We start from the raw sequence: 27,194 nt of genomic DNA on the forward strand, positions 1-27,194 counted from the left end.
AATAGTTGGGACAAACATTTAGTTTGGCTTCAGATGGCTTTTAATTACTCACGACATGAATCACATAAGTCTACACCATATAATTTGATGTTCACTTTCACTCCTAATAATCCATTAGCAAATCTTTGGTCTTTAAATGAATTGTTACCAGATGACCCAAAAAACATAAAGGAAGTTTGGGCAGCCGCCCTTAGAAATCTCAAGCGCTCTCATGAGAGATATAGAGTCAAATATAACAGGAACAGAATTGATAATCCTTTTCGACGAGGTGATCTCGTCTTGTGCAGAGCACACCCAATCAGTAAAAAAGTAGATAAAAGAATGGCAAAGTTATCGTTTCGCTGGTCAGGTCCTTACCAGATACAGCGTTTTCTAACCCCAGTTACGGCAAGTTTGTGCGATCCAGACACTGGATCCTATGTTACCAGAGCCCACATTTCTCATTTAAAGAAATATCATTCATCGTCTTCAGTAAGTTAGGGGAAATTGCACCCCAGTTTTGTTTGGGCCTTTGGCTCAGTCGATCGTGGCCTGATCACCCACCGATCCTAGTCTTTGAGTCCCAAGAAACTTTTTTTTAATAAATCAATATAGGCCTATATTACTATATCACTATATCAATATATCTATATATACATAATATACATAACAACACAAGAAAATGAATAAAGAAAAGTAAAGGTAATGTAATAACATGTATGTGCACATAAAATATAAAAATATAAAAAACCATGGTACCTAGTTTTAAGTTGTCGTGCGACAAGTCTTAATTATTTGTATGTTAGTTTTGGGGAATAAGTTTGGTTGTAGGGTTTTCCTAGTTTGAAGTGTTATGTTCAAGTATTCATTTGTTTATAGGTTTCTATTTTGAATCATTGGTAGAGGAGGATGTTAGAATTTTTTGTCCTAATGCAATGCTATCCGCACTTGTTCTTTATGTTTTATGTTTTAGTGCAGCGGTCCGCTCTCTTGGTCCACTCCGTTGATTGATGTCTGTACGCCATGTTTGGACCACTTGGTATTCTTCTTTGTGTCTTCACCTTAACTTCAGCTAACATTACGGTAACAACAACTCATACTGGTGTTCTCTTTGAAAAGGAAGATGATCTTCTGTTTTCAGACAATTTTTATTCTATTGTATTGAATTTCAATTTGCTTCAGTTGGAACATGCAAACAAGGACTTAGAATCAGATTTAAATAAGGTAATTCAGGTCAACAATGTCATTCTCAGTGAAAACAGCTCTTGGAATCAAAACTTCGCCTTCGTAATTCATCAACTCAAGGAAAATTTTGTGGCCTATAGATCAGAGACAATTGCTTTAACTTCATTGTTACCTCAAGAATCTTCAAGGAGAATAAAACGTGGTATTTTTAATTTTGGTGGCAAGATTTTGAAAACTGTTTTCGGTACTCTGGACAGTGATGATTTAGACATTTTGGAAAGACGTTTAAAATCCGTGGAAGAAAACCAAGATGAAATTTCTGGCAATGTCCTACACCATATTCTTGTGGTTAACAGTTTGGAAGAAAGAGTTCTCAATAACACTAAATTGATGAGTAACCTAGCAAAACACTATTTGGCCAGTCATAATGAATTTTATAAACTTTTGAATAGTTCACTACATGAGATTTGGGACAAAATGATGCTAATGAATTTGAGAATTGATTTGAATACACTTTTGTTTAGAATAAGTGAATCTTTATCCAGTGCCCGCTTAGAATTATCTGATTTGAGACAGTCTATCGAAAATAGTGTTCACGGCAGATTAAGTTCAATCTTGTTACCACCTAACACTTTCCTTACCTTGTTGGACAATATTCAACATTTAATTTCATTACCATTATACATGTTAGCACCAGTCACTTTTGAAAACCTTCATATGTTTTATGGTCTGAGCACAGTACAGGCAGTCATTTATAATTGTTCACTAAAAGTCATTGTCAATGTGCCGTTATCTAATAAGGATAGTACTTTCGAATCATACAAAGTTTTTGCTATTCCTTTCTTCTTCCCTAAATTGCAACATTATCTATTACTCAAGATTCACGATGTGTTGTTGATTAGTCCAGACAGAAAACTTTTTGCATCTATTAATTCTAACCTATTATCTGGTTGTGTTAAACACAGTATCACTTTGTGTCCATCCAGCTTTCCTTTCTTTGATTCTCATATAAACAGTTGTGAGTTTAATATTTTTCTTGGAAAACCTTATTTTGAAGTTTGTGACAAATCAGTTGTACCTTTAAATCTGCCTTTTTTTCAGAAGACCAATACACTCTGGTTGTTTGCAACGAATTTTTCCATTGATGTAACCTTTTTATGTAAATCTACTAAGGAGACTTTTGTACCTTTCACTATTTCAATAACTGGTAGTGGTTACATCAGAAATGCATCTCATTGTGACATTGTTAGTCCTTTCTTTAAAACCTTTGGTTCAGTCAGTTCCTCTATCACTTTTAATATGTCTCTACCTATTGTACATGTACCTAAATTTAATGTCAATTTAAGTCAGCTGACATTTTCCAAGTTACCAAATGTATCCTTCAATTCTTCAATTGTGGAAGATATTAACAAACTTTTGATTTCTCAGCCTAGTGGTGCTCCATTCCACGACATTGTTAAGCTTTTACGTCCTCACCAGTATGTCGAAACTAATTCTCATTTTAATGTCATTGCTTTGATTTTGTCAGTCTTCGTTTTTCTTTGCATTTTTATCCTATGTATAACTCTATGGTTCAAGTTTAGGTCCATCTCGACCACCCCTTCTAATCCCTCACCTCCTATCCCTTCGGGAACCATCTTAATACCCGTAGCTTCATCCTCCAATGTGGAATAGTTTGTAATTTTTTTATTATGATATGTATGTAATGGGTTTGTTTTTTTTTTTGTGGTCAAGGATTTAGTTTTAATTTTTTTTGTGGGATATATGGTGTAGTTTGTTGTTGTCTCCCGGTAGCGTCTGCTTTGAGGGGGGGAGTATGTGCCGTTGTAATGTTGGTGGCACTTGCTCAACTTGTTTATTTATAATTTTTTTTTTCTTTTTTTTTTGGGCGAACTGGTTTCCACACGTTTTCAGTGTTTTATTTTGGTATTTGTTAATGGTAATATGTCATTTAAAGATTTAAAGGTTAATTTTGAACGAAGTTGTAATAATTATAATTATGTGTAATTTAAATGTTTGAACATCAAGTTTTTTTTATTGTGTCAATGTATTTTTTTTGAATCTATTATGAATAATGTGTTTACAATTTAATTATTATGGTAAATATGTGAAGGTATATTTATCAAATTATAAGTCAATCTTTTTGTAATAGAATTAATGTATTATCGATCTTTTGATTTTCTAAAAAGTACTCTCTACGAGTGCCATGTTCAATGTCCTTCTTCGTCTTGCACTTACTGACCACAAACGGTCTTTTCCAGCACTTTTAACGCCATGATGTAGTAACTCAAAAATTCGTTCTTGTGTGATTTAAAGTTTTCAAGATGCATTAAGCATCTACAACCGCACTAAGTGGTAAGTTTTGTTGTTTTATGTCTCAATAACGTAGGGTAATATTTGTAACACCGGGCGTGTTAATATTCTTTGTTATTTTATGTTAATTAGCGGTTCCACGATACCGGCCACGCGGTAATCCACGATACCGGTCATGCGGTACACTTGAACCAACTTGTGCTGTGGTGTTGGGGGCCTGTCCCCGGCAGCCCGGAAGCAAAATGATGTGACCGCACCTAATTCAGGAAAGCCGACGACTATTTCATTATTTTGGCATGAACTACTAACCTTTTTTATCAACTCTACATAATGTGAAAAATTTCGTGGACTTAACCTCATCGGACTTCTCGTCAAACTTTGTCTTCTCTTCTATCTTAAAGAATTTTTTTTTTGAACCAATGTAAAGTCTTATTTAAAATATGTAATTTACAAGCAACGAAACAATGTAACATGGACTAAAGATATTTTGATAAACAAAACAAATTTTTGTTTTGTAAGGAATTCATCATGTAATTATTAATTTGTTTTAATAGTAAACAAAAAAATTTATTCGTTTTTGTAAGGGGCCCCAGATAAGATAAAACTTAAACATAGTAAAATCAGTATCATGTAAGAAATAATTTAAAATACTAGTGATAATATAATATGGTCAGGGTGTTGAGATTTAAAAAATAATTTACATAAAAAAAATAAATTATTTATCTGAAATTGTCCTTTTTATTTAATCATTGAATAATACTCTTATAGTTTATTGTGAGTGTGCATGACCAGTCAGCCCTGTTGATACTCTAACTAACCCCTACGCACATCAAAACACTTCATGAGCCTTGGTCCACGAGCTTTCAGCATCCGCCTGCCTTTGTTCATAACCTCAAATATTTTATGAATAGAGGTAAGGTGTGGTGCATATTGTGTATCTTTAAGCTTTTCAACAATTTTTAAGGTAATTTTAAAAATTTACATATTTCCAAACGTTTAATACCGTATTGGTCCGAATATAAGGCGGCCATTTTTACATAAACGAGAGATGCAAAAATTGGAAGACACCTTATTTTCGCACCCAAGACGTCAGCACCGCTAACATTAGTTCCAAACTGAAAGCTACTGTAGAAACATTGTTAAACAAAATGTTCACAATTTTTTATATTTTAACGTTGCAAGATCCCTGCCCTCCTAGCTCAATATTTTTCTTTTTAACTATTTTTTATGCATGTAAATATTTCTTAAAAAGTCTTTCTAATGATATTTTGCTGTTTTTATATATTTGAGGGTTGATATTTTTCACTTGCTATGTTTTTTAAGAAGGTATTTTGTATTTTATTAGACATTTTTAATCATTCCTATTTATTATGTAATTATTCACAAATGAGCCGTTGTACTAGATTTTTGCCTGTTTTGGCCTACTTTCTCAAGTCTTTCTAAATGAGTTGAATTTTGTAAAGATATTTGTATTATGATTGCTGGTCTTAATTTTCATTAACGTGTTGCATAATTCTAGAACAAGGGACTGTGTCTGGTGTGATGGTTAGAAAGAGAGGCATGAGAGGCCTGTAAGTGGGAGTGAGAAAGAAACAGCAATTCCCCTCAGAGATAGATAAAGACGGGAATTCCCCCACTGCGTGGGAACTGAGTGATAACTGTTGTCTCACGGTGTGGGAGAGAGAACGAGAATGGGAGTTCCCGATTTTGATGTGAAATTGAAAAGAGACAGATCAAGGGAAGCCCCGAGTTATGTGTGTACCGTACAGGGTTTTTTCATGTATTGTAATTTGTACTCTGATTGGCTTGTATCTGTAAGTGTGAATGAAGCGTGTGTGTGATTGGTCGGTGGGGTCATGTGACTTATCCTCCCTGCGTGGAGGAGACGGTGGCAAGACTTCCATCAGTCGTCCGTCGAACACTGCACAAGTAGGTCGCGTTCGGTGGCTTCTCGCAAATTATGTAGAAGTTATTGAAGAGATAATTTAACGTTGGTGGTCAGAGCCATGCAGAGTATTAAGTTAACCTAAGTTTTTGTTTTTTTTATATTTCGTTCGGACATTAATTAGAAATTGTGATCACCGACATCGGCGTTTTGGCTCGTGGCAAAATTAGTTTTCGCTGGGTGCGGTCATGTTTAAGGCCGCATTAATTTCGTGTACTTGCAGTAAAATATTACTGAAGGACGTTAGTTTTTTTCCGTTAATTCTCATCACGCGAACTGCGGGCATTTTTCGACGGGCAGATGTATGTGGAATGAATGAGTAACCTCTTTTGGAAGTGTATGGATTCGTCTGTGCATTCTATTGCGAAAAAATAAAACAAAAACTAAAATTGGCGGAACATCTTTTTATTTTGTATGTAACGAACCGTTATAATATTAACTAAAACATCATTACCTGACACAGGGAAAACGATAAATCCCCCCAATAATGCAGTAATTCACAATTGTTTAAAGTTAAAAATTAAAATATTTGTTCTTGAGTAAAAATTGTGAACGTTTATAAGCATCTCAAAATGGCAACCTTTTATTACACAATTCATATTTGTACTTGGTGTACAATCGTGTGTTAACATTTACGGTAATTTAATTTCAGATTTTTAACGGAAATATTTGTACTAAAACACAGTGGCGAGGCGTGAGGTTTACATGAGGAGAAGCAATAACTCCGTTCACACCAAAACATGATGAGGTTGGGGGGGGGGGGGGGTGTCGTCTGAGGGCCCTTCGCCGGGAAAATATGGATTTCAAGGTACAAAATGGTGCTATTTAAGTAGTTTTCTTAACTGAACATTGACTATTCCACAGGTAGAAAAATTAACATTTTTTTAAATACATTATTTTTGAAAAATAATGATTGACTTACATTATTCTGATAGTAAAATACCTACTCTACATTACTTATATACTAAGTGGGAGTGTAGTATCATCGTACGCCCACAAATCCCCCACGCACTGCCAGCCAACAGCCCGCGGGAGAGATGCGCGCGCCCCGAGAGATGACCGCCGACTGAAACGCGACATCGCCACCTGCCGTGCCGAACTGTACCGGACATAGCTGAAGCAGTCGGCGGAAAAATTCCACCGTCTGCTTCGGCCATGTTCGCTCCAGTTCGGCAAGAAAGCGTTACCTTCGTAGCTTCTACCGCGTATTTTTCCAGCCAATCCCCTCCCTGAACCTTTGTACCATGCCACCCCCCTTCCGAAAGGAAACTACTGCGGCAGCCTTCCTGCTGAAAGCGATCCTACCAGCGCTTCTAAACCTAGCAACACTTCTAAAACAGCATGTTTTTGTGTCAACGAGTTCTTTTTTTATAGCGCACAGCGCACAGTATTGGGTCCCAAGAAGATAGTGTAAAAAATACATACACCTAACTGCACGAGCCAAAGTAAAATACTATTCTGAATAAAATATTTATTTAAAAAATACAATGTCTGGAAACTGCCTGGGCAAGCACTGCTTGCCTTGCTTGCCCTGACGAGACGCCACTGCTAAAATATCACAGCCATTTTCAGAACGATTGTTTACGTTTATAAACAGAAAATGTTAAGAACATTTCGGATGTAATGTTTGGAAATTCACGGCTGCCAACTGTCTTTCCACAATATTTCTTTGTTGTAAAACGAACATTGCCGAACACGCACGAAGACGCCATATTTACAGGAATTTGGTACATTGCTTCAAAAGCTATTTTAATAATTTCACAGTAATCCACGCTTCATTTATGTAAAAACATTCCAAACATAATTATCATAGATTATTCTTTAAAATTCACAGCACAGTAACTCTCTGTCAGAGAGTAATATGGTCAAATATTCGCGGTCACGTCACCGAAGTTATTCATGGCCGTATGCTTCACCATGGCAGCTAGCCATATGTTTTGTTCCGGCAACCTGCATTCTTTGTTTACTTTGTTACGTTTAACACACTAATAAATAGTAATACCACAGAATAAATTTATTTATTCTGTGGTAATACGTAGCTTAAGTGAAATGGAAAGTTAAATGCGGTATACATAAATGCAAAAAGGATCTATCAACACAAAACATATGTCTAATGAATGTTCACGTTAATTTCTACCAAAATTATTTTTACATTTGTTTGGCCTCCTGAAACTGCAGGTCGCCTTATATTCGAGCCAATACGGTAGTTAATTTGAACAGAACAAGACCGTCGAAAAACCTGCGCCGCACGCCACACGCTGTTGTATCTGTGCGCCGTTTCGAGTGACGAATGAGAAACGCGCACAATGAAACCTGCGCCGCACGCCACACGCTGTTACTTGTGTGTATTTCGACGAATCATATAGCTGCGTTTGTTTGGACTGAGCAGCTGTTCCACCTGCAGAACATTTTCCCCATTCGTGGCTTAACTGACGAATGAGAAACGCCAACTATCTTCGAAACCTGTGCCGCACGCCGCACGACCAATCACCTGCTTGCATTCTCAGGGACTAGGGACTAGAGGCTGTTCCATCAGTACACCAATTTTTCAATTCAAGTCACGTGACGAAAACAAAGTAAACCATATACCGCCAGATATTACTTTCTTTGAATTATTTGCATATATTTTTTAAAACAAAAATGTTAGTTATTGCTTTTTTTGCTAGTGTTTTGATAATACTAATTTTAATGTGCTTATTAAATTAAATACAGTTTTAATAATTCATTTTACTGATAAAACATATGTCATTAGTTATTCCGTTATTCCAGCATGCCAATGATATTAAGTGGCACATGTCATTTGAGTAAAATCGATTTTTACGTTGGAAATTACTTTTCCCTTTTAAGAAGTTTTCCCTGTTAAGAAGTTTTAAGCATTCAGGCCCTTGAAAACTTCTTAACAGGGTTTTACTGTAATTAATAAATCTGTAATAAAACTCAATGGGCTATCCCTTACGAACCCAGTTCTCTCCACAATATAAATCTTAACAATACTAATAATCTGTCTAGACCTAATGAGCAAGAAGTTTCACTTACACACACTTTTTTTTTATGAAATAAGATTGGATTTCACTATTTTGAGGATTGTGAAAATTTTGAGGATCGATACGTAGAACAAAAGGTTCTGGGAAATAAGACCAATAATAATTGGTTGGTCATGTTACGTTAGATGAATAATTTTTTTTTTAATAAAATAAATATTTTAACAGATTCCATTTATTTATATTGTATTTATAATGTGACCTTTCCTTTTCCTTTAGAAATATTGCTGAACTAAAATACAGATTACCTGGCTGCCACTGACTTAGTGTCACTATTTTGCAAAAACTGCATAAAAAATTCCCTTTTTTTAAGTGAAACTTCTTTGCTGAAGGTGTAACATTTTTTGTGCATTACGAAAATTCCCATGGCATGAAGGGAAATTGCTAGGTATGTGGTGGGGGAATCTGCAGAGGAGACTGCATGGCACAACTTTTGCACACTTTATAAACCTTTGAACACACGCAAAATAGCACTCTCACACTTGCACTCTTGCCATCTTGTGCACTCTCACAGAGCATTCACGCCCTCACGCTCTTGCGCAGTAGTATATGAGTGGTTGTTTCTTGGGGGTGGTGCATCTAACTATTCCCACTCCGGGGCCATTTGTGCAGTAGGTGATCGCTGGAGACAGCTTGAGTGGGCTCCACGTGGTGGCGTGTGGCCATGCTGCAGGGATAGGCAGGTCGCGGCGGTAGAGACCCACCTGCGTCTGATGTCACTCCAACTTACGGGAGTACCCTGTTTTATCGCATAATCGTCACACCGATATTTTAGGGCATCAAAATTTGTACAAAAAAACCTCTTGCATAAACATTGCATTATGTTTTTGGTCCCGCAATTAGATTCTGAGCGCTTTGTGTAGGTATTTTCCCCCTATAAAAGATGTATTTAAAAGTATAAATCTAATATTTATTTGGACATTACCACTTACTCATTAAATTAACAGAAATATGAAGTTGTCTGATGTGTAAATTTTCTTTTAAAGACTTTTTAAACGTTATAACCTTCATCTGTTCGCCTGCGTCACCGTGGTGTACAGCTTATAAAAATATAGCCAGTGCTAATTGGTATAATTCATGTTTAGTTATGTTGATTCCTGTATAGAGCGCGCGCACGTAGTTGAATATCGATACAGATGGCTCATCGATAGCATGCAACGCGCACACTCTGTCTCGTGCTGAGTTTACATCTGATAGCCCAAGCTTTCTCGTGGTGTGCACTACGATAGTTATGTGCTCAGACTCACGTTCGCGTAACAGTTTTGGTTTTTCTGTTTAAAGTTGAACAAAATGTTTTTGTTGCATGACTTATTAATTTTTTAATTGTTTGGCGTGCTTTCGTATAATCTACTTTTTAAATGAACCCACTTTCCTTGACTAGGTTTTGACTATACGAATAACTTTACGTAACGAAAAATGAATTTTTCACAATCGTTGCACTCCTACTTTAAAAATTGATTTTGGTATAAAATGTGCGACAATTATGTGATAAAACACGGTAATAAATACCCTCACCCCCCCGTCGTGAGACAGGTTAGTTTTACCCTACTGAGAAACTGGTCGTTGCCCCAGTATTCCTGCTCAGTGCGAGAGGAACCGCAGGTACGAGCCACTGGCTCACGCACTCGGTCGAACGAGAGGTGGGTGGGGTGGGGGGGAGGGGGGGGGGGGGAAAGAGAGAGAAATTATTACATAAATTAGGGGGAAACATTCACACCCATGACCCTTGAACCTAAGGCAGAGCGACGACACAACCAACCTCTGTCGCTGTGCTGAGCTGCTATCCTGATGATGCTGGCCTCCTTCTTGCGCTCCTTCTCCTTCTCGTGCAGCTCGGCGGTCTGCTTCTCCTTCAGCATGCGCTCCACCTTCTCCTTGTGGTGCTGAGCCACCTGGGCGTAGCTGAGGCGCGTGGTGCAGCTCAGCGCCTCCTGCCACACCCACCAACAACAACCACTCCTCACAAAACTACCGTGTTTTCTCGCATAATCATCGCACATTTCATTCTAAAATCAAGTTTGAAAAGTAGGGGTGCGACTATTATGCGGAAAATTTATTTTTTGTTAGATAAAGTTATTCATAAAAACAAAACCCATTCATGGTAATTACGTTTATTTAAAACGTGAAGTATAAAAGAGCACGCCAAACAATTTAAATTAATAAGTCATGCAACAAAAACCTTTCAACTTCAAATAGAAAAATAAAATGCAAGCTGAACGAAGGCATAACTATCGCAGTATACACACCAAGAAAAAGAGTGCGGGCCATCATATGTAGTTAACTCGGCACTCGACAGAAAGCGCGCGTTGCATGCACTCGGCGAGATATCGATATTCGGCTACGTGTGCGCGCTCTATACGGGAAGCAACATAACCAAACAGTAATGATTGCAATGAGCGCTGTCTACATTTTGTAAGCGGCACACTGCGGGACGCAGATGAAAAGATGAACGTTATAACGTTTAAAAAGTCTTTAAAAGAAAATTCACGCATCAGACAACTTCGTATTTCTGTTAATTAAATAAGTAAGAGGTAATGTTCGAATAAATATTAGATTTATATTTTAAAATACATTGTTTTATACGGAAAAAATACCCACACAAAGCGCTCGGAATCTAATAGCGAGACCAAAAACATCATACAATGTTTACGCGAGAGGTTTTTTTAATCCAATTTTTGACGCCCTAAAATACAGGTGCGACGATTATGCGATAAAAGAGGGTAATCAACAATTATAGCATGAAATCGGAGCAAGTATTTAAACTATATACTATTTAATTTTACACTAGAACCAATTAGATAGGAGTGCTGTATATCATGGAAGATCCAAAATTTATAAGTGTTTTGAAATGTACAATCAGTTCAACTGTAAAAACCACAGTACAATTTATCAGTATTTACACGAGCTTTTCTACTGCACTTTTGCCAGTATGAGCAAAGCAGCAAGTAGCACTTGAAAATAAAATCAGACGCTCCAAAATGTTGTCCAGTCTAATAAGTCATGGTGGCCACACCATTCAGGCCCCAGTACATAATAACAGACTAACTGGCACAAGTGATGCAGTTTTGGATGCAGAGCACGTAAATTTTTCAACTTATTGGGACAGCAGTGGTCAAAAATGGCTCAAGCAACGTAAAGACCCTTGATTTTCCAACTACTGTATTCACCTGCAGAAGGGTTGCCCCTGCATATGAGTCACACCTATAATTCGGGTCACAAAAATTCAACATTTTCGCCGTAAGAGTCGCACTATACACCTGTCTCTAGGAGGATACAACGAAGTCTGTTCTGTGTCTCAGCCTATTGTCGCGTAAGAAACACTGCACGGAAGTTGACCCACTCTGTTCATATCACCTCTCCATTCTTTATTAACCCCCCCCCCCCCCCCAAACTATATAACAAAAAAGACCAATGAAAAGAATAATATTTTGTATACCTATGTTTACCTTCCCATCTATTGCATATTTTCTTACCCTTCCCCCCTAAAAGAAAAAAGTCAGTAGTACTACTACTTGTCAAATTGTCTGCAAGTTCCTTCAATAAAAACAAGGAAACCTTTTACAGCAGTTTTGTCATGGAATGCTGCAGTATAAGGCATGGGAAAACTCGCACCAAGAACAATGTTTGGACCCAGCTGGCATCACAAAACCCGTTGAGACAGTCACATGATTGCGTAGTGCCAGTTCACAGACATTTACAATGAGAGCGAGGGAGAACAAAATACACTGCTGCATGGACACGCACCCCTCTCTTGTTCACTGTGGTTTATTTTTAGATTCCCCCTTTTTGACGTGGTATCTAATAAATCGAACGCCGGCTGCACGCACGAAAAGTATCCCGTTACGCACACTGACCTGTTACGCTCATTGTACGCTTGCGCCACATCTATCTCTCTTCCATTTGATTGGAACAACCATCGATTTGACTTTACAGACACATTAAACTTGAAACACTCCCATTCGTTTCCTACTTTTCCTATCCTTAACAGAGTAACACAAATTGTAAGAAGTTAAATAGCAAACAACATGTATAAAAGTTATAGTTAAAATAATCTCTTCGTTAAAGTAATAAACATATTTGAATTAATGAGTGCAAATAAAAGTAAATTTATCAATTTAATTGTAGATTTAATTTCACTCCTTCTTTGTATCCATACAAAATAGTGATAATTCAATAAAAATGATTCAATTTTATTGATAAAAGTATGCAAACATTTCATCAATGTTTTGTTATGACGTCACGTCAAACTATCGTCCGTAAACCGACTCTACAGACAACCAATTTTTTTGCAGACGACCGAGCAGTCACCCACCGACGGCGCCGCCTGACAGGCGGTAGATGCAGCATCACAACACAGTCCATGGTGCTTTACGTGCCCTAACAAGATAGTTTAATTACAGTGCTTTATTGTATAGTCATCGCACTGTTATTTTAGAGCGCAAAAATTGGGCATGAGGGATTTCTCATATAAAAAATGCATCATGTTTTTGGTCTTGCTGTTTTTAGAGTGCTTTGTTTAGGTAGTAAACATGACATTGACAAAGATCACATGACGAAGTACCATGTTACAGTAATCTGTTTTCAAGTTTCTGCCACTAATTTACAATTATAGTAAAATTAGTTTAAGATATAATCGTACAATATGATTTTCCATTATACGGTCAAACGTTTTGGTCCTTCCATTTTCTCTGTTAAGGTGTACTTTTTGCTTCCCCATAAAAATAATCTATTTTGAAGTTGAAATCCATTATTCATTAGGATATTAGCGCTTATTTATTTAATTAACAGAAATATAAAGTTGTTCGATGAGTAAAATTATGCGGTTGAGAAATTCTATATAAAATGTAAGTTTAAAAAATTAAGAAAACAGACATTTCTTAAAAACAATGACTTGAAACATTTATGGTAAATATTTCCAGAAACAGATGAAAAAAATTTAAAATACTTTTAGGTTATGTTGCCGATAAATACAGCACAGCTAGCCGATTTACAAAGAAAATAAGAGTGTTAGTTATAGCATCGAGTTGCAACTATTCACCTGGCTTTGTGGTGCTAGTTGGGATCATGTTTGGTTACGTTGAGGCTCATATAGTGCGCACACATAGTTGAATATATCTCGCTGACTGCATGCAACGCATACGCTGTGTCTCATGCCGAGTAAACTACATTTGATAGCCTGCATTCTTTCATGGTTAGTGTATACTATGACAATACTTACGGGAACTCTTCATTAGTTGAGACTCACGTTGTTGGTTTTTCTATTTTAAGTTTAATGAAATATGTTTTTGTTGCATGACTAATTTTAAATGTGTGCTTTTGTATACTCTTTTTAATTAAACATACTTTCAATGTAACATGTTTTGTTTCCATAAATCAAAGATGTCTGCAGCAAAACAAGTGCATCTTGCAGAGCCGTAGCTCGAAACATTAAAAGGGTGGGAAACAAATAGCACGAGAAAACAATATCGTTGGCATCACGGAAACCTGCCACGATAGACAAGTAAAGATAGCCTTCACATACATGGCTAGTTCACGGTCATTTGCATCGGCAGAAGAGCGCAGGTTAACCGAAAACTGGCTAGTTTTTTTCCCCTTTCCCCCAGTGACCCTTCCTCCAGTCGAATGCCAGCCGGACATATCACTTGTCAGGCAAATTCAAAATTATATTTTTTATTTATATAATCTACATTGTGCGGCCCAAAATTTTCCAATTGTACTGTTCAAGTACAAAGCGTTGTTTTCTACAAGTCGGAAACAAGAGAACATTGAAATTCTCGCACTTATCCATTACTTGCATTACTAAGGCGTTCTCAAGGATTCTCGGTGAAACTTAACGGGCTCGCCTCGTCAGGGGTGTATGTGTGTCAGTGAGGCGGGATGATAAGCACGACACTCCCTGGTGCTTCCAGCGCGGTGTCTCCTCTGGACTGGCGCGCAGTCTTCTCATCGTCACACGATAACTGTGAAATTTGAGCAGTGACCGTAACATTATATGGCCGAGGAATGAAGATAAAGGTGTAATGCAAGTCCCTCAAGTGCTTTCAAGAATCTGTACCGGTTGTTTTATGCCTAAATTTACTCTGAAAACATGCTTTTTAGCCATTTTAACTCTTCACTGCACATACCCCTTTACACTCGGGCTAATAACGCACGTTCATTGGCTGCCGACTTGTGAGTCGTCTCGGCTGGTTCGTCTGTGATTCGATCCTTCTTTGGTTGAGGGATTATAACTGGTTGAGATTCGTCCAGATGAACAGTAAGCCAATAGCAAAATTATCTAAGAGGTATATGTGTTTGAATTCTAGCCTATCGCCGAATGAATCCGCGAATTTTCCCGGTCTCTAGTGATCGGACACGCACCTGGGCCGCGACGACCGGCTGGCAGCTCTCCGCCACGACCGCGGGGGCGGCGGAGGGGGCGGCGGGGGCGGCGAGGGGGGCCGCAGGGCGAGGGGGGGCCGCCTCCGTCACCACCACGGCACACGTCATGGTCGCTGCGTTGGTGGTGGTGGGCGGGGGCCGGGCGGGGGCGGGCTGGGGCGGGGGCGGCGCCGGCGCCACCTGCACCGCCGGGCGCTGCCTGGCCGGCGCCTCCTCCCCGCCCAACGGCACGTCGTCAGTCTTTGTGGATTTGTCGGCCATGGACTTGGGGGCGGGAACCGTCCTGCAAGCCGACAGCACAGCCCCGACTCAGGTGCCGCCCGTGGCACATTCCGCCACCACGGCAGGCACTGCGACACTCTGCATTCAAGCCATACATTAGATACCTGGCTCTACAAAGGAGGGATACCAATAAACACACACCATCTTAGTTTCCAACAGTTACTTCATCAATAATTTTAAGTCTTTCAATTTTTTTCAATTGGCATTATTAAGTAATACCATATATGTATTAAGTGGAATGCCTGAAGTCAGTCAAGAATAGCTGATACAAACATTTCCATTTAATATTGAGTTAAATACGGATAAAAAACCAAACTACAGGCATCTTCGGTTCCCATCTCTCCCTCAAAAACATGTTCATTTATAGTATAAAAGAACAAAAACCATTATAATATAAATAAAACTAAGATTCATTTTACGATAGTAAAAAAAAACCTCTTTGGATGTTAAAACTTCTGATCGTTCAGACGAAGCTAATAAATTTCGTCAACTATTTTTTTTGAAATTTTTTTACTTACTTTTGAAAGAAAGCAATAAAATTCAGCCTTCGCATAAATAACCTATTTCTCTAACCTTAATTTATTTATTTAATTAGCTTAACCTTTCATTTGTTTTAATACACCATTAATATGGACCCCAAAACAATGTAAATAAATATGACCAAAAGTGGTACAAAACATTTATGCTGCCTTCTAGAATTCGTATAAAATGTTAATTTCCGCATTTTATGCCATTGAAATTTTATTTCTGCATGCTATGAATCGAAACAATTTTTTTTTTTAAAGTTATTCTGAAGCAGTCTCTTTTCCAGAAAATAATTAAATTTTTATATGCAAAGTGCAAATGACTTCTTTATTTAGAACAATATTATTAAAATAAAATGCTAATGATATATAAGTGATGTCCCAGCTGAAAAGATTTTCAGCCTTTGATCCCGTAGTGCATTAAACATTTCTGAACATATTTGATTAGTTTTTTTTTAATATTTAGTACTTTACATGTATGCATGATTCAGCAGTAAGTTGTAAGTTTGAGCAAAATGATTATAGAAATGATGAGATATAGAATGAGGACTCAATTTTTACAAGAGATTTCTGGCATTGAAAATTTAATGTGTAGTTATTAATTGTAAGTTTTGGTGACAAGTGTGTTTTTGATATTTTGTGAAATATCTGATAAAAAAATAAGTCTTGTATAATTTTTTTTGACAATGTGGCCTGGATTCAGATTCACCCCATCCATACAATAAAGATATGCAAATGCCATTTGACCACTCACACAGGGTGTCTACCAGATCTAGTAAATGAAATTCCCTGATTTTTCCAGGTTTTCCAGGTCTAAAACTTAATTTTTCCACGTTTTCTTTAACACAATTATGACATTCCACGAAACTGAAAAAACATCATAAAAGTACATTGACGGGTTTCCAAGTAAGTATTTCAACTCACTTAAATTAGTAAAAAATTACCTTCTTCAGGCGTGGTCAAAGTGACTCAATTGATGGCAAATAAAACATGCTGCTACAAACATTTCACACATTTATTTTTGCAAAAACATTAGTAAAAGGAAGCTTCCATCAATTTCGCAGTGACTCAACTTTTGCGTCTATTGCACTTGCTTCAGAATGAGCCAAATCCAACACTCGAGCCTTCTTCAACTGCAATGCCTTGATCTCCTCTTCAACTCTTCTTTTTTCTATCTTCTTCTTGTCTGTAGCTTCCTTTTCTTTTTGTTTTGTTTGCAGAGCTTCCTTATGCCTACAACTAGCATTTCTTACATACTGAAACATTGACTTGGTGATATCAACATGCTCTACACCTCCAGAACGTTGAACAAAGTCGTACACTTGTATTTCTACAATCAGTGTTTCTTCCTGCAAGTTTTCAGTCAGCAGATTAGAATTCACTGAAAATCCTCTTTCCAATGATGCATTTCCCCAACATCAGCCTCAAAAACTTTAGAAGGCCTGTTTTGGCAGCTACTAAGTGCCTTACGAATGAGCATCCACAAGTGATCAAGGTGCCCGTCTTCTCGAGAAAAAGACGAGAACAGTGCTTCAGAATCTTGCGTGGAACATACCAACTCATATAATCGCTCAATGTTATCAGCTACTTGTTCTGATAGCCACCTGTTTTGAAGACAACATTCTAAACTGTACTTCACACACTGTTTCCTCACACCCTAATTTAAAGCCACAGACGGACATAAGCAGGAAATTCCCATGGTAAGTTTGTACTTCAGGGGACTTTAGTCTTGAAGTTTTTTTACCATAACCTTTAGACAAGTCCTAACATCATTTTTCAGTAACAGGACAGACTTTTCTGGTACTTTCTCTTTCTTGATGGCATGGAGTACTGCAAAACCCAACTTGATATTGTTAGCAGTCAATAGACTTTCCTGGTTATCTACATCCAATCGAGATACATTGTGTTTCTACCTAAAGCTCTTCAGTACCTCTGGTTTCACAAACTTTCCTGCCAAAGCTAATAAACTGTCTACCAGTGAATCATAGAGAAAAGGTGCCATGGGTGCTTCACTTTGGAACATTGTAAGAAACAATTCCAGCTCTGATGCCAAAGAGTGGAAGAATGTCAATTTTACTTCTAGAAGATTATCTTCAAGAGCACTTTTCACTAAATTGAAAGAGACAGATAAAATAGAAACTTCACTAATAAATTTCTTTAGATGGGGTAACGTTTTCATGGCACGCTCAGCAACTGCAGTATTTTTTAACCATCTGATTGCACAAAATTTCTTGGGAAAAAGCTCTGATCCAGTTATTATAATGTAATCTGCCCTCCTTGCAGGTACATGCTTAAACAAATAGTAACTGTGCCTCTAAAAACTAACAACGTCCCATTGTGTAGAAGAAAATCCAGTTTTGAAAGCACAATGGACCGTATGAAGCTCACAGCTACCAATTTATAGCAATGATGGTGAATCTTCACTAAAAGTGTCTGTGATATGTATTTTCAAAGCTAAAAAAAATTCCCAGTTTACGTTGGGGCCATCCATAGATACCTGCAGAATATTTCGAATGTCAACAGAGGAGAGAGCTCCCAAAAATGCTTGCAGTAAACACTGAGATGTGGTATGCCCCAAGAACATTGATGTTAAGTAAGCTGAAACAACTTGGTCTTATCAAAGCGCGGGAAGCACATGCCGCAGCACGTCACGTCAGCACGATAACAAACCAGCTTGAACCAGTTTGTATCACGTGATTTGATGCCACTTCCGAATCCAATGGTAAACAAAAGAAAATGGACGTGGGAACTGTTCGTTATCTGCCATTCAAAAATAAAAACGGGAGGGGATATACACTTGATGCCACGTCAATGCAAAATGATCAATAAACAAAAAAACATATTGACAACTACAACCTACCAAACAAAAATTCCCTGATTTTTCCCTGATTACAATATTTCCTGATTTTTCCAGGTTTTGTAGACACCCTGCTCACAGTAAAGTCAATATATCATTTCAGATAATTGAAACACAAATTTATAAACACAAGTCAATAGTAGTTAAAAATGGTAAAGAAAGGTTCTCTTGGCAAAAGAAGCCAAAAAGAAACACCTGTGAGAAAAAGCTGGTAACTACATCATTTGCAAATATGTATCACACATATTTCCTCTCCAGCAATACAAACCTTTCATATATTTTGCAATTCCCAATTGAATGAAAAATCTAACCAAATTTTTTTTTTTTATACTGATAATTAGGGACCCCAGAAAATGGTAAATAAAACTGGCTCATACTGCTTCCTTATTTGCCTGGCCAATTTTTAGGACATAAGTTTCTCTAAGAGTGTTGGCTGATGATGGCAAATCCCCTGCACCTAAAATGTATATAGAACTTACAATATACTTATAAATAGGTAGCATTTATCAGGTTATCGCTGAAAATATTAATGGGCTAATTTACTCAAAACAATTCTTAGCCAAACCTAACCTAACCTTTTCTAGATTAGGTACTGCTGGATTACAGAGTCAAACCATCAATCAATCAGTCAAAAATATCTTGTGGTGTGCTCACCATTTCACAATGCAATCCATCCTATCTATGTGTTTGTTAATCTGAGGTACTTGCATATTTATTTGAAGTAAAGGTAAGTTGGGCCTAAAGATAAGTTAATCGATAATATTGTAGGCCTACATATGCTTATGAACTTTTATTAGAGGGGGAAAACATTTCTAAATAAATAAGGCTAACCTTCAACATGGGTGTTACACCATTCCCTCATAGCTGGATTATCAGCTATTTCCAAAGGAATGTTAACTTACAGCATCATATTAACAAAATCAGAAAAAAATTCTTGTTTTCTGCACTTTCAAGCTTGTTTGCTTTATTCACGCTGTCGCCTATCGAGATTTGTTTAGACACAGTAGAATGCTTGACAAAATAATTGTCTTTTTTGTTTTGTTTTGTGTGTCATTTGCCACATGCTTTTTGCACGTGTCTTTGCGTGTCCAATCAACCTGCACGTTGCAGAACTTGCACATTATAATTCTGTCCCGCTGATCAAAAATATAAAATCATCTGATTTCATCTCTCTTCGCGATCAAACATTGTCAAAGTTTTCGGCATCTTAGCCACAAATTCAATTGTATCACAAAACTTACAAAATGTGGACGGTAGTTGTAAACACTCATAGAAATGTGCATGCAAAAATGACTGCCATCTTAGCTCCATGCGATTAAATTAGGTTAGAAAAATCGACACCAGTGCGCCATGCGGCAGAAACTACCATTATTCAAAACACGAAAACTGTGGAGTCAATTTTGTTATGTTGGTAGTGCGCACATATTGATTGTTGACATTTGTTACATTTTGTTTTAATTTGCGATGGCAATATTTACTGCTTGTAAACAGAGTAATAAAAATACGTGGATTTCAGTAACGTGTCAAAACGAAGATAATATCACGGCACTAGTCTTTCAGTCTATGTTTATTTCACGCCTATATTTATAATGGCGTAAATAAATAAAACTTGCGACGTAAGGACATTAGTTTGTGCGAAAAAATGTGAATTTCGCGCGAAAAAGCGTGAACTTCGAGCGAAAATTCGTGAATTTTGTGACTATGTCAAAATCAAAGGAAAGTTGCAAAATTCGTTTAAAGTATCAAATTTGTGTTATTTCGCGAATTTCGCACTTCACCATTTTTCGGAGTCTCTACTGATAATCTCAGAGGCTTAGTTTATATTTTTAGAATGACCAATAAAGTCTGAAGAAAGAATTCCCAAATGGTTCTATGCCTTTCAGGTTTGTATTAATGAAGTTTAACTTTATCATTTGTCATAGTCACTCATCTGTTAATATACTAAGTAAAAGTGGAATAGTTTAAGCAGCATGAAAAATTTGCAGCAAAATGTTTTGCTATTACAATAAATATGTGAACGTGTTAATATAAAATACTTTTGGTTTTTAGAACTTAGTTGAAACTAACAGTTTAGATTTTTAATTTCCTGAAATTGCTAAGCTACATCATGCAATATTTCAGTAAGGAGTTAAAAACCTAGAAAATAATACACTACATAATAACAAATACATGTAGATATTGTAGTTTTATAGTTCTTTCACAGAATTTTTTTTTTTTACATGGAAGCATAGCAATCCACATACATATTCACATCTTTGATTTTCTTCATCTTCCTTTTTTTTAAACATATTTCAAAACATACGTACATTTTATTTTCATTGAATAAAAACTTAAAAATATATTTAACCCATGCATTCACACATAAACCTAAGCACATTTGAGCATGCATACACAAACCAATTAGCATGCACACTGCATGCATGCTATAGGAAGTTTTTCCATTTTAAATCAGTATTAAAGCATCTACCCGATAAATCAAGATTTGTGGACTTCATCCAAAAACAGTTACAAATTATACTGCAACGTTATCTCCTGCCACGTGGTTTTTGATTCTCTACAACCCACAAACCACACTAAACAGCTGTGCAAGCAAGCATGCATTATTTAAACTGGAGGTAACCATGCAGAATGTCAAAATTAGAAAACTCTTTCCAAAGAAGCATTTCCGCCGGATGTGATAATTCGTTTTCAAGAAAAAGGCTGAATGACAAGTGATTTAAGGCAAGAATGGTTATGGTGGTGTGGAATCGGCACCCGGGTGAACTTCTGAAGAAAAGGGGCATATTGGTCCTTGATGCGTTTCAGGGACATCTGGCCCCTGAGATTAAAACTATCATAAATAATTTTAACACAGACTTGGTTGTTATACCAGCTGGAATGACAAGCTCGCTAAAAAGTTCTCGTCGTAAACAAGCCATTTAAGGACCACCTGCCACAGTATAGTGATTGGATGCTTACGGGTGACTATTCTCAGACACAAACTAAGAAAATTAAGAAACCATCAGTTCTTCAGCTAGCAACATGGATTTCTACAGCCTGGCGAAGGATGACATCAGAATACATCGTTCACGGCTTTAAGAAGTGTTGCATTACAAATGCCATGAACAGCACTGAAGACGATCTGTGCTGGCAAGATGAAGATAAAGGCAGTGTCAGCAGCATTGCAGACACTTGACAGTGAATGATTATTCTTACCAGCATCATAACACTGTTACTATATCTATGTAAAATAAATGTTAATTTAAATACTTTTGTTTAGTGTTTTGAAGAACTCAAATTTATATTGGCCTAGGTAAGTTTAACTACTTAAATTTCATTACATACAGCAAAACCCCTTATTTGCACTTTTCATGGGGACAAAGTAAAAAAGTGCAAAAAGCGGGAAAGTGTAATAAAGGGAAAAGTAAGAAATACGTTAAAGTTAATTAAAATACAGTTGCATCCTGCAACGTTCATAACAAATGCGGGCTACATTACACATACGCATTGTACCACAGTAAAAAAATTTAAAAAAAAAAAGGACCACAAATTGAAAATTTACCGTCAATAGCGCGCCGTGCGCGGAGAAAGGTCATAGTACTCAATCAGCTGTTATGGCGCGGCGTAGCCGCCGGCTGGCTCTCTGTGTTGTCTGAGCTGCGCATGCGCAGTGTAACTCACTCAACGCTCCGCCCAGACTCATGACGTTCCATCAGCAGCCAGCCAATAGATGCGAGCTTAGCGGAAAAAAATATAAGCTCCACCTCCCGTGTACCAGTTTTGTCCAGTTCTAATACCAGTTTATTGGTATACGCACCAGTTTTCTCGCTGCCGTGACGTGTTCAAGTTTACCTTCATCTTGATGTCTTGATACCAATAATTAATTATTTACGATCCCCAGATATAAATGGTTAGTTTAAAAAATATGCGTCAACTGTACAATACTTCCGAAATTATAAAATACGTTTAAAACAGTTACCAAGACTCCGCTCATTTTATCTAGTGAAGTTTATGACTCGTACCAGTATTTCGGCTAAGTTGTGACATAAATATAGTAACAGAACGTTTATACATTCGTGAGTTTACGTTTTTCCCGAGTACATTTTAGATTGTCTCCTGCTATAATTACGCGGACATTTACACGCCTATGCTTAAATTATTATATGTTTAGAAATAAAAGCAATTTTTCATGTTATAAAATACATTTATTTTGCGATTTAAAATGTTCACTGCCGACTATAAAAGTTACGTTTTTCACAATGTTTTTAGGCCTACTATCGTTGTTACGTGACGTAAATAGCGGGATGGATTAGATTTTTGAGACGTAATTCGCGTGAAAGTATTGTATTGGATTAAATGGGAACCAAACGGGACCTGAAGAATATAGTGCAAATAACGGGAAAACGTAAATAACGGTAACGTAAATAAGGGGTTTCACTGTAGTTAATTTTAAAAAAAATTATCTTTTACCTGTGATTTCCTCTCAGTAATTTTGTATTCTCTTCAAACATTCTTTTTCCTAGACTCTCAATCAAAAAGTTTGGCGTCCCAGTATCCTTGGGTAAATACAGTATTTACGCAGTACGATGGTACAAGTTGGCGTTGTCTCTGTTGTGCTAACAAGGGAAGTAACAGTAGTTTGAATTTTTTTCCCATGAATTAGCCAAAACAGCGAAAATTTACAGAAAAATTTGATTTAATATATTTTTCAAGATTTTCGTAGTCTTTTCGCAATCACAAAAATTGCACGACCCTAATAATATATAATAGTCTTTTTACATTGTGGTTTTCTACTCAAAAAACATAAAATAAATAATATGTGCACAAAAAATACATTTACTATAATCAAAGCAAATGTAACTTCCTACATACACAATTACACTAATTATAGAGAATGCAACAATAAAACTATAAAAATAAGTGACAAACAGGAGAGGAAAACAAGAGACAGAAACACCAGGATTGAAAAACAAGTAGGGCACCAGATTAAACAACAAGACTACTGAAAGGTGTTTGGAAATAAAATACTAGAATGAATATTTTCGAATCCGTCGAAAGTGTATCCTAATCAGGGCTGGGAAATCAAATCATCAAAAAACCCTCCAAATACAAAAAAAATCATTATTATTAAGAACATTTGAGGAATCAAAAGTTAGTCATTCTAACACTAGCACCTGCTTACTATCTGGCACCAGTGACTATGATTTAGGAATATTTGTTTGGCACTGAAGGAAACATTTGTGACAAAATAAATACAGGAGAAACCATTTAAGATATCCATTAAATTGTTTTCCGACTCAAACCTCCAAAATGCATAGGAACAGTTTTATAAATTTTTTAAATCTATACTTCATCCTTTTAAAATATTTTCCACATAAGTAATTTGCTAAAACTATATGAAAACAATATTTTTACTAAAAAATACTTTTTCTGAAAATCTAGTAAGCAGCCATACATTTTAATTACTTGCAAAACATATTCTTTTCTGCCATATTGGTTGAATTTTCCACAGTAAACTCTGCACACTATTGCAGCACTTTATCTCATAGAACAACACATCTTGGTAATGCCGTCACTGCTAGCACCTGTTGCATTTGTGTAATTTATGGAAGATTATTTCTTTGTTTTTACGTACGTGCTGTTGACTTATTTTTACAGTCGTCTTCAGTTAGGAAAATTTAACTTTATATTAAACGAGATAATATGTACATTAATTTGAATAGCGTGACGACGGAACACAAAGATAAACCTTACTAATTTCAATATGGGATAAAAGGTATGCAGATTCTGATTGCTGGCAATAATCTATAAGGTAGTCATCCAACTCAATTGCCTGCAAAAATTGCAGACAAACTACATTTGCCAGAGTCCACGGTCAGCACAATAATGTTCAATTGTGCAAAGATACTTCAGTAATCAGTCACCAAACAGGAGAAGAAAAAAAATTCCAAGTCTGAAGAAGCAAAGATGTACTATTGGAAGTGTTTTATTAAAATAAGCACTGAATCTATCAGTTGATAAACCCATTTTGAGATAAAAATTCTGAATATATTTCACTACAACTTACCACTGATTTTAAACAAAGCTGGATGGATAGATATATTGAGGCCTAAGAGTACAAAATGAAGAGAGTGGAACCAAACAACATGAATCAAGATGAAGTGAATGCAGGGAAAGTCACCACCCTTCCAAACTTGTTATCAAAATACAGTAGAACCCCAATTTTACATTACGGCATTTGAAGTTTTCCTGTTATTTGCATCAGTTTATTTCAGACCCATTTTAAATTAATTTAATGCTATGCAATAAATTCCCGTTGATTACAACGCACCTATATTCTGCTTCCCGCAGTTTACAGTTTGTTTTTGCTATACCTACATAAATTCGTTATTCCCGTGTTTGTCATGGATACCTTACCTACGAAGATATCACTATTATGTGAAATATTAAATCAAAAATGCTATTGGGAACACTAGCGCTATAGCTAGAGCCAAGATTATATGGTTTTATTTTGAACCTGATTTAGTCATTTAAAACTACACATTTCGTCGTTATATCGTCTTTAAAAAAAAAAAAAACGGATTTGTTAAGCTATTCATGGTACTTACACAATATATTTCACGATTGTGACATAAAAAATAGCAGTTGGGCCTATTGTAATGTTCAGAATCACATGTAATCAACATTTTAATGTTCTGGTTAAAAATTTTCTCTTAAAAAGTACTATCGCTCATCAGGTCATCACAGTTCCAATTTTTTGGATGACACATTAAAATAAGAAACTGCAGAAAGTTTTACTATGCACACTTTTACACAAAAATTACGAAAATGCTACCATTGTTAAAAAAGTTCTGCATTTTCTGGCTTCAGCGATCTTCTTCTGTCACTAACAATTAAAGAGTATTTTGAAAAAGACCGTTCTCATCTAGACAGGGGTGGTGGCAGCACAGGCGTCATACGGCTTACCTCTACTTCCCTTGTCCAGACTTCAAGGTTCATCCCTCCCAGGAATACAAACCATCGTGTCTCTCTCCCCCTCCTCCCTCAACGTCCTTTGGCATGTGAAACTGTCAACATCCTTCCTCCCCTTCTCCAAACTGCGTGCGACGAAAGCCAGGTTTGTATAGTCCATTTCTGGTAAAATGAAAAATTTTTAAGGGCCCCCCGCGACAGCCATTTACCGTTAATTGTTTTGATACAATTTGTTTGTTAGTTACACAACATTATTTCTGATGGAAAATCACTGAAAATTCAACATTTATTTAATGGAAAAATTGAGTAGGGCCATAAAAGTATTCATTTTTACCGCAAATGAACTATACTCGCCCTTCCTGCCCGACAAAATTCTCGGCGCGTGACGCATGGCAACTACAGTCGTGTGCCGCGCACAGCCACGAAAAACCTACACGATTTCCAAACTACACTAGATTTCCGACTGGAGTCTGTTGACAAAAAGCATTTAAGAATTTGTTAATGCCCAACTGGTTCCTTTGATATCGGATCAAGAAGATTTAGAGGAGATAAAATGGCTAAAAGGCATGTTTTCAAAGTTTTAGGCATAAAAAACACGTTACAAATTTCTTGAAAGTATCAGAGGGAAATGCATTACACCTTTATATTTATTTTTCCGCCATATAATGTTACGGTCACCGTTCAAATTTCACAGTTATCTGACGGGAACAAGATGACTGCGCCAGTTCAGAGCTTTGCACTTGAAGGTTTTACCGCGCTAGAACTACCATTGAGCGTCGCTCTTATCATCCCGCTTCACTAACACACACGCTGACCAGACGGCGCCCTAAAGCTGATTAGGGGAAGCACGTAGAAATGCAAGGCAGGAAATTCTTCCAGCTTATCAACCAGGACCCGGGCAAGTCTTGACTATCAAGCTTCTGTTGCTATTAGCATTAATATTCCACACTGTTCACAACTGGAAGATGTGACTATTCACGCAATCATAGAAATAACAGTTTGTATAAGGCGGGCAGGTTTAAATAACGTGGTATCCTGTCGCGTAGCAAACATTAAATAATTTTTAATGTTTGCTACGCGACAGACGGTAGCCCAGCGTGAGGATGGGAAGGGAAGGCAGGCGGCGGGCAGGCGAGTGCGTGGCGCCGGCGGGTCAGCACACATTCCATGTTCACACGCTTCCGTCGGGGGTTTTCTTTTTGTTGCGTTAATAGTAATAATATTTAAAAGTACATAAAAACGGGGTTCTAGTGCATGTAGTTTTCGCTTCATGACTTTTCACATTAAAATATAAGAGACTTGTATTGTGTAATTTCAGTGTAATTTAGCAGTTTTTCCTAAAAATAACTTTTTTCGCATTTTCCACAAAAATTCGCGGAAAATTTCACGATTAACCATATAATCGTAGCTAGTGAATTATTCAAAGTGCTTTTTCATTAAAAATGGTAGACAGGTTACTGACACTGGCCTAATAAAGGCAGACTGAGAAAATGTTAGCACGCGACCCTAACGCTACAGTTTATTGGAATGCCTACTGTACATCACTAACTTATACATTCAGGATTACGTACTGTATACATTTCCAGTATTAAATCTTTGTCAAAGTCTGTTCAGAATAACGTGGCTGGCAACAATATTTTAAATAAGGGAAAAAAAAAAAAATTTTCTGTGTGTAATTGACTTGTGTTTATATCTGTACATATTTTAACAAGATGGCAGCGTGTAAAAAACAGAAA

The 27,194-nt window shown here is 36.8% G+C and overlaps 1 protein-coding gene across 6 annotated transcripts in view; it reads right to left on the reverse strand.

Annotated features, from left to right (window-relative positions):
- LOC134540706 (la-related protein 4-like) overlaps positions 1 to 27,194 on the reverse strand; it is a 234,115-nt gene that overhangs the window by 27,552 nt on the left and 179,369 nt on the right. For all 6 annotated transcript variants that reach the window (XM_063383591.1, XM_063383587.1, XM_063383589.1 and 3 more), the window contains 2 exons: positions 14,824 to 15,127; positions 10,223 to 10,394 (listed from right to left, as the gene is read on the reverse strand). In XM_063383591.1, the coding sequence (XP_063239661.1) occupies positions 10,223 to 10,394; positions 14,824 to 15,127 (476 nt within the window). The remainder of the gene's footprint in view (positions 1 to 10,222; positions 10,395 to 14,823; positions 15,128 to 27,194) is intronic.

The sequence above is a fragment of the Bacillus rossius genome, chromosome 17 (assembly GCF_032445375.1).
Source record: "Bacillus rossius redtenbacheri isolate Brsri chromosome 17, Brsri_v3, whole genome shotgun sequence".
Classification (NCBI taxonomy): domain Eukaryota; kingdom Metazoa; phylum Arthropoda; class Insecta; order Phasmatodea; family Bacillidae; genus Bacillus; species Bacillus rossius.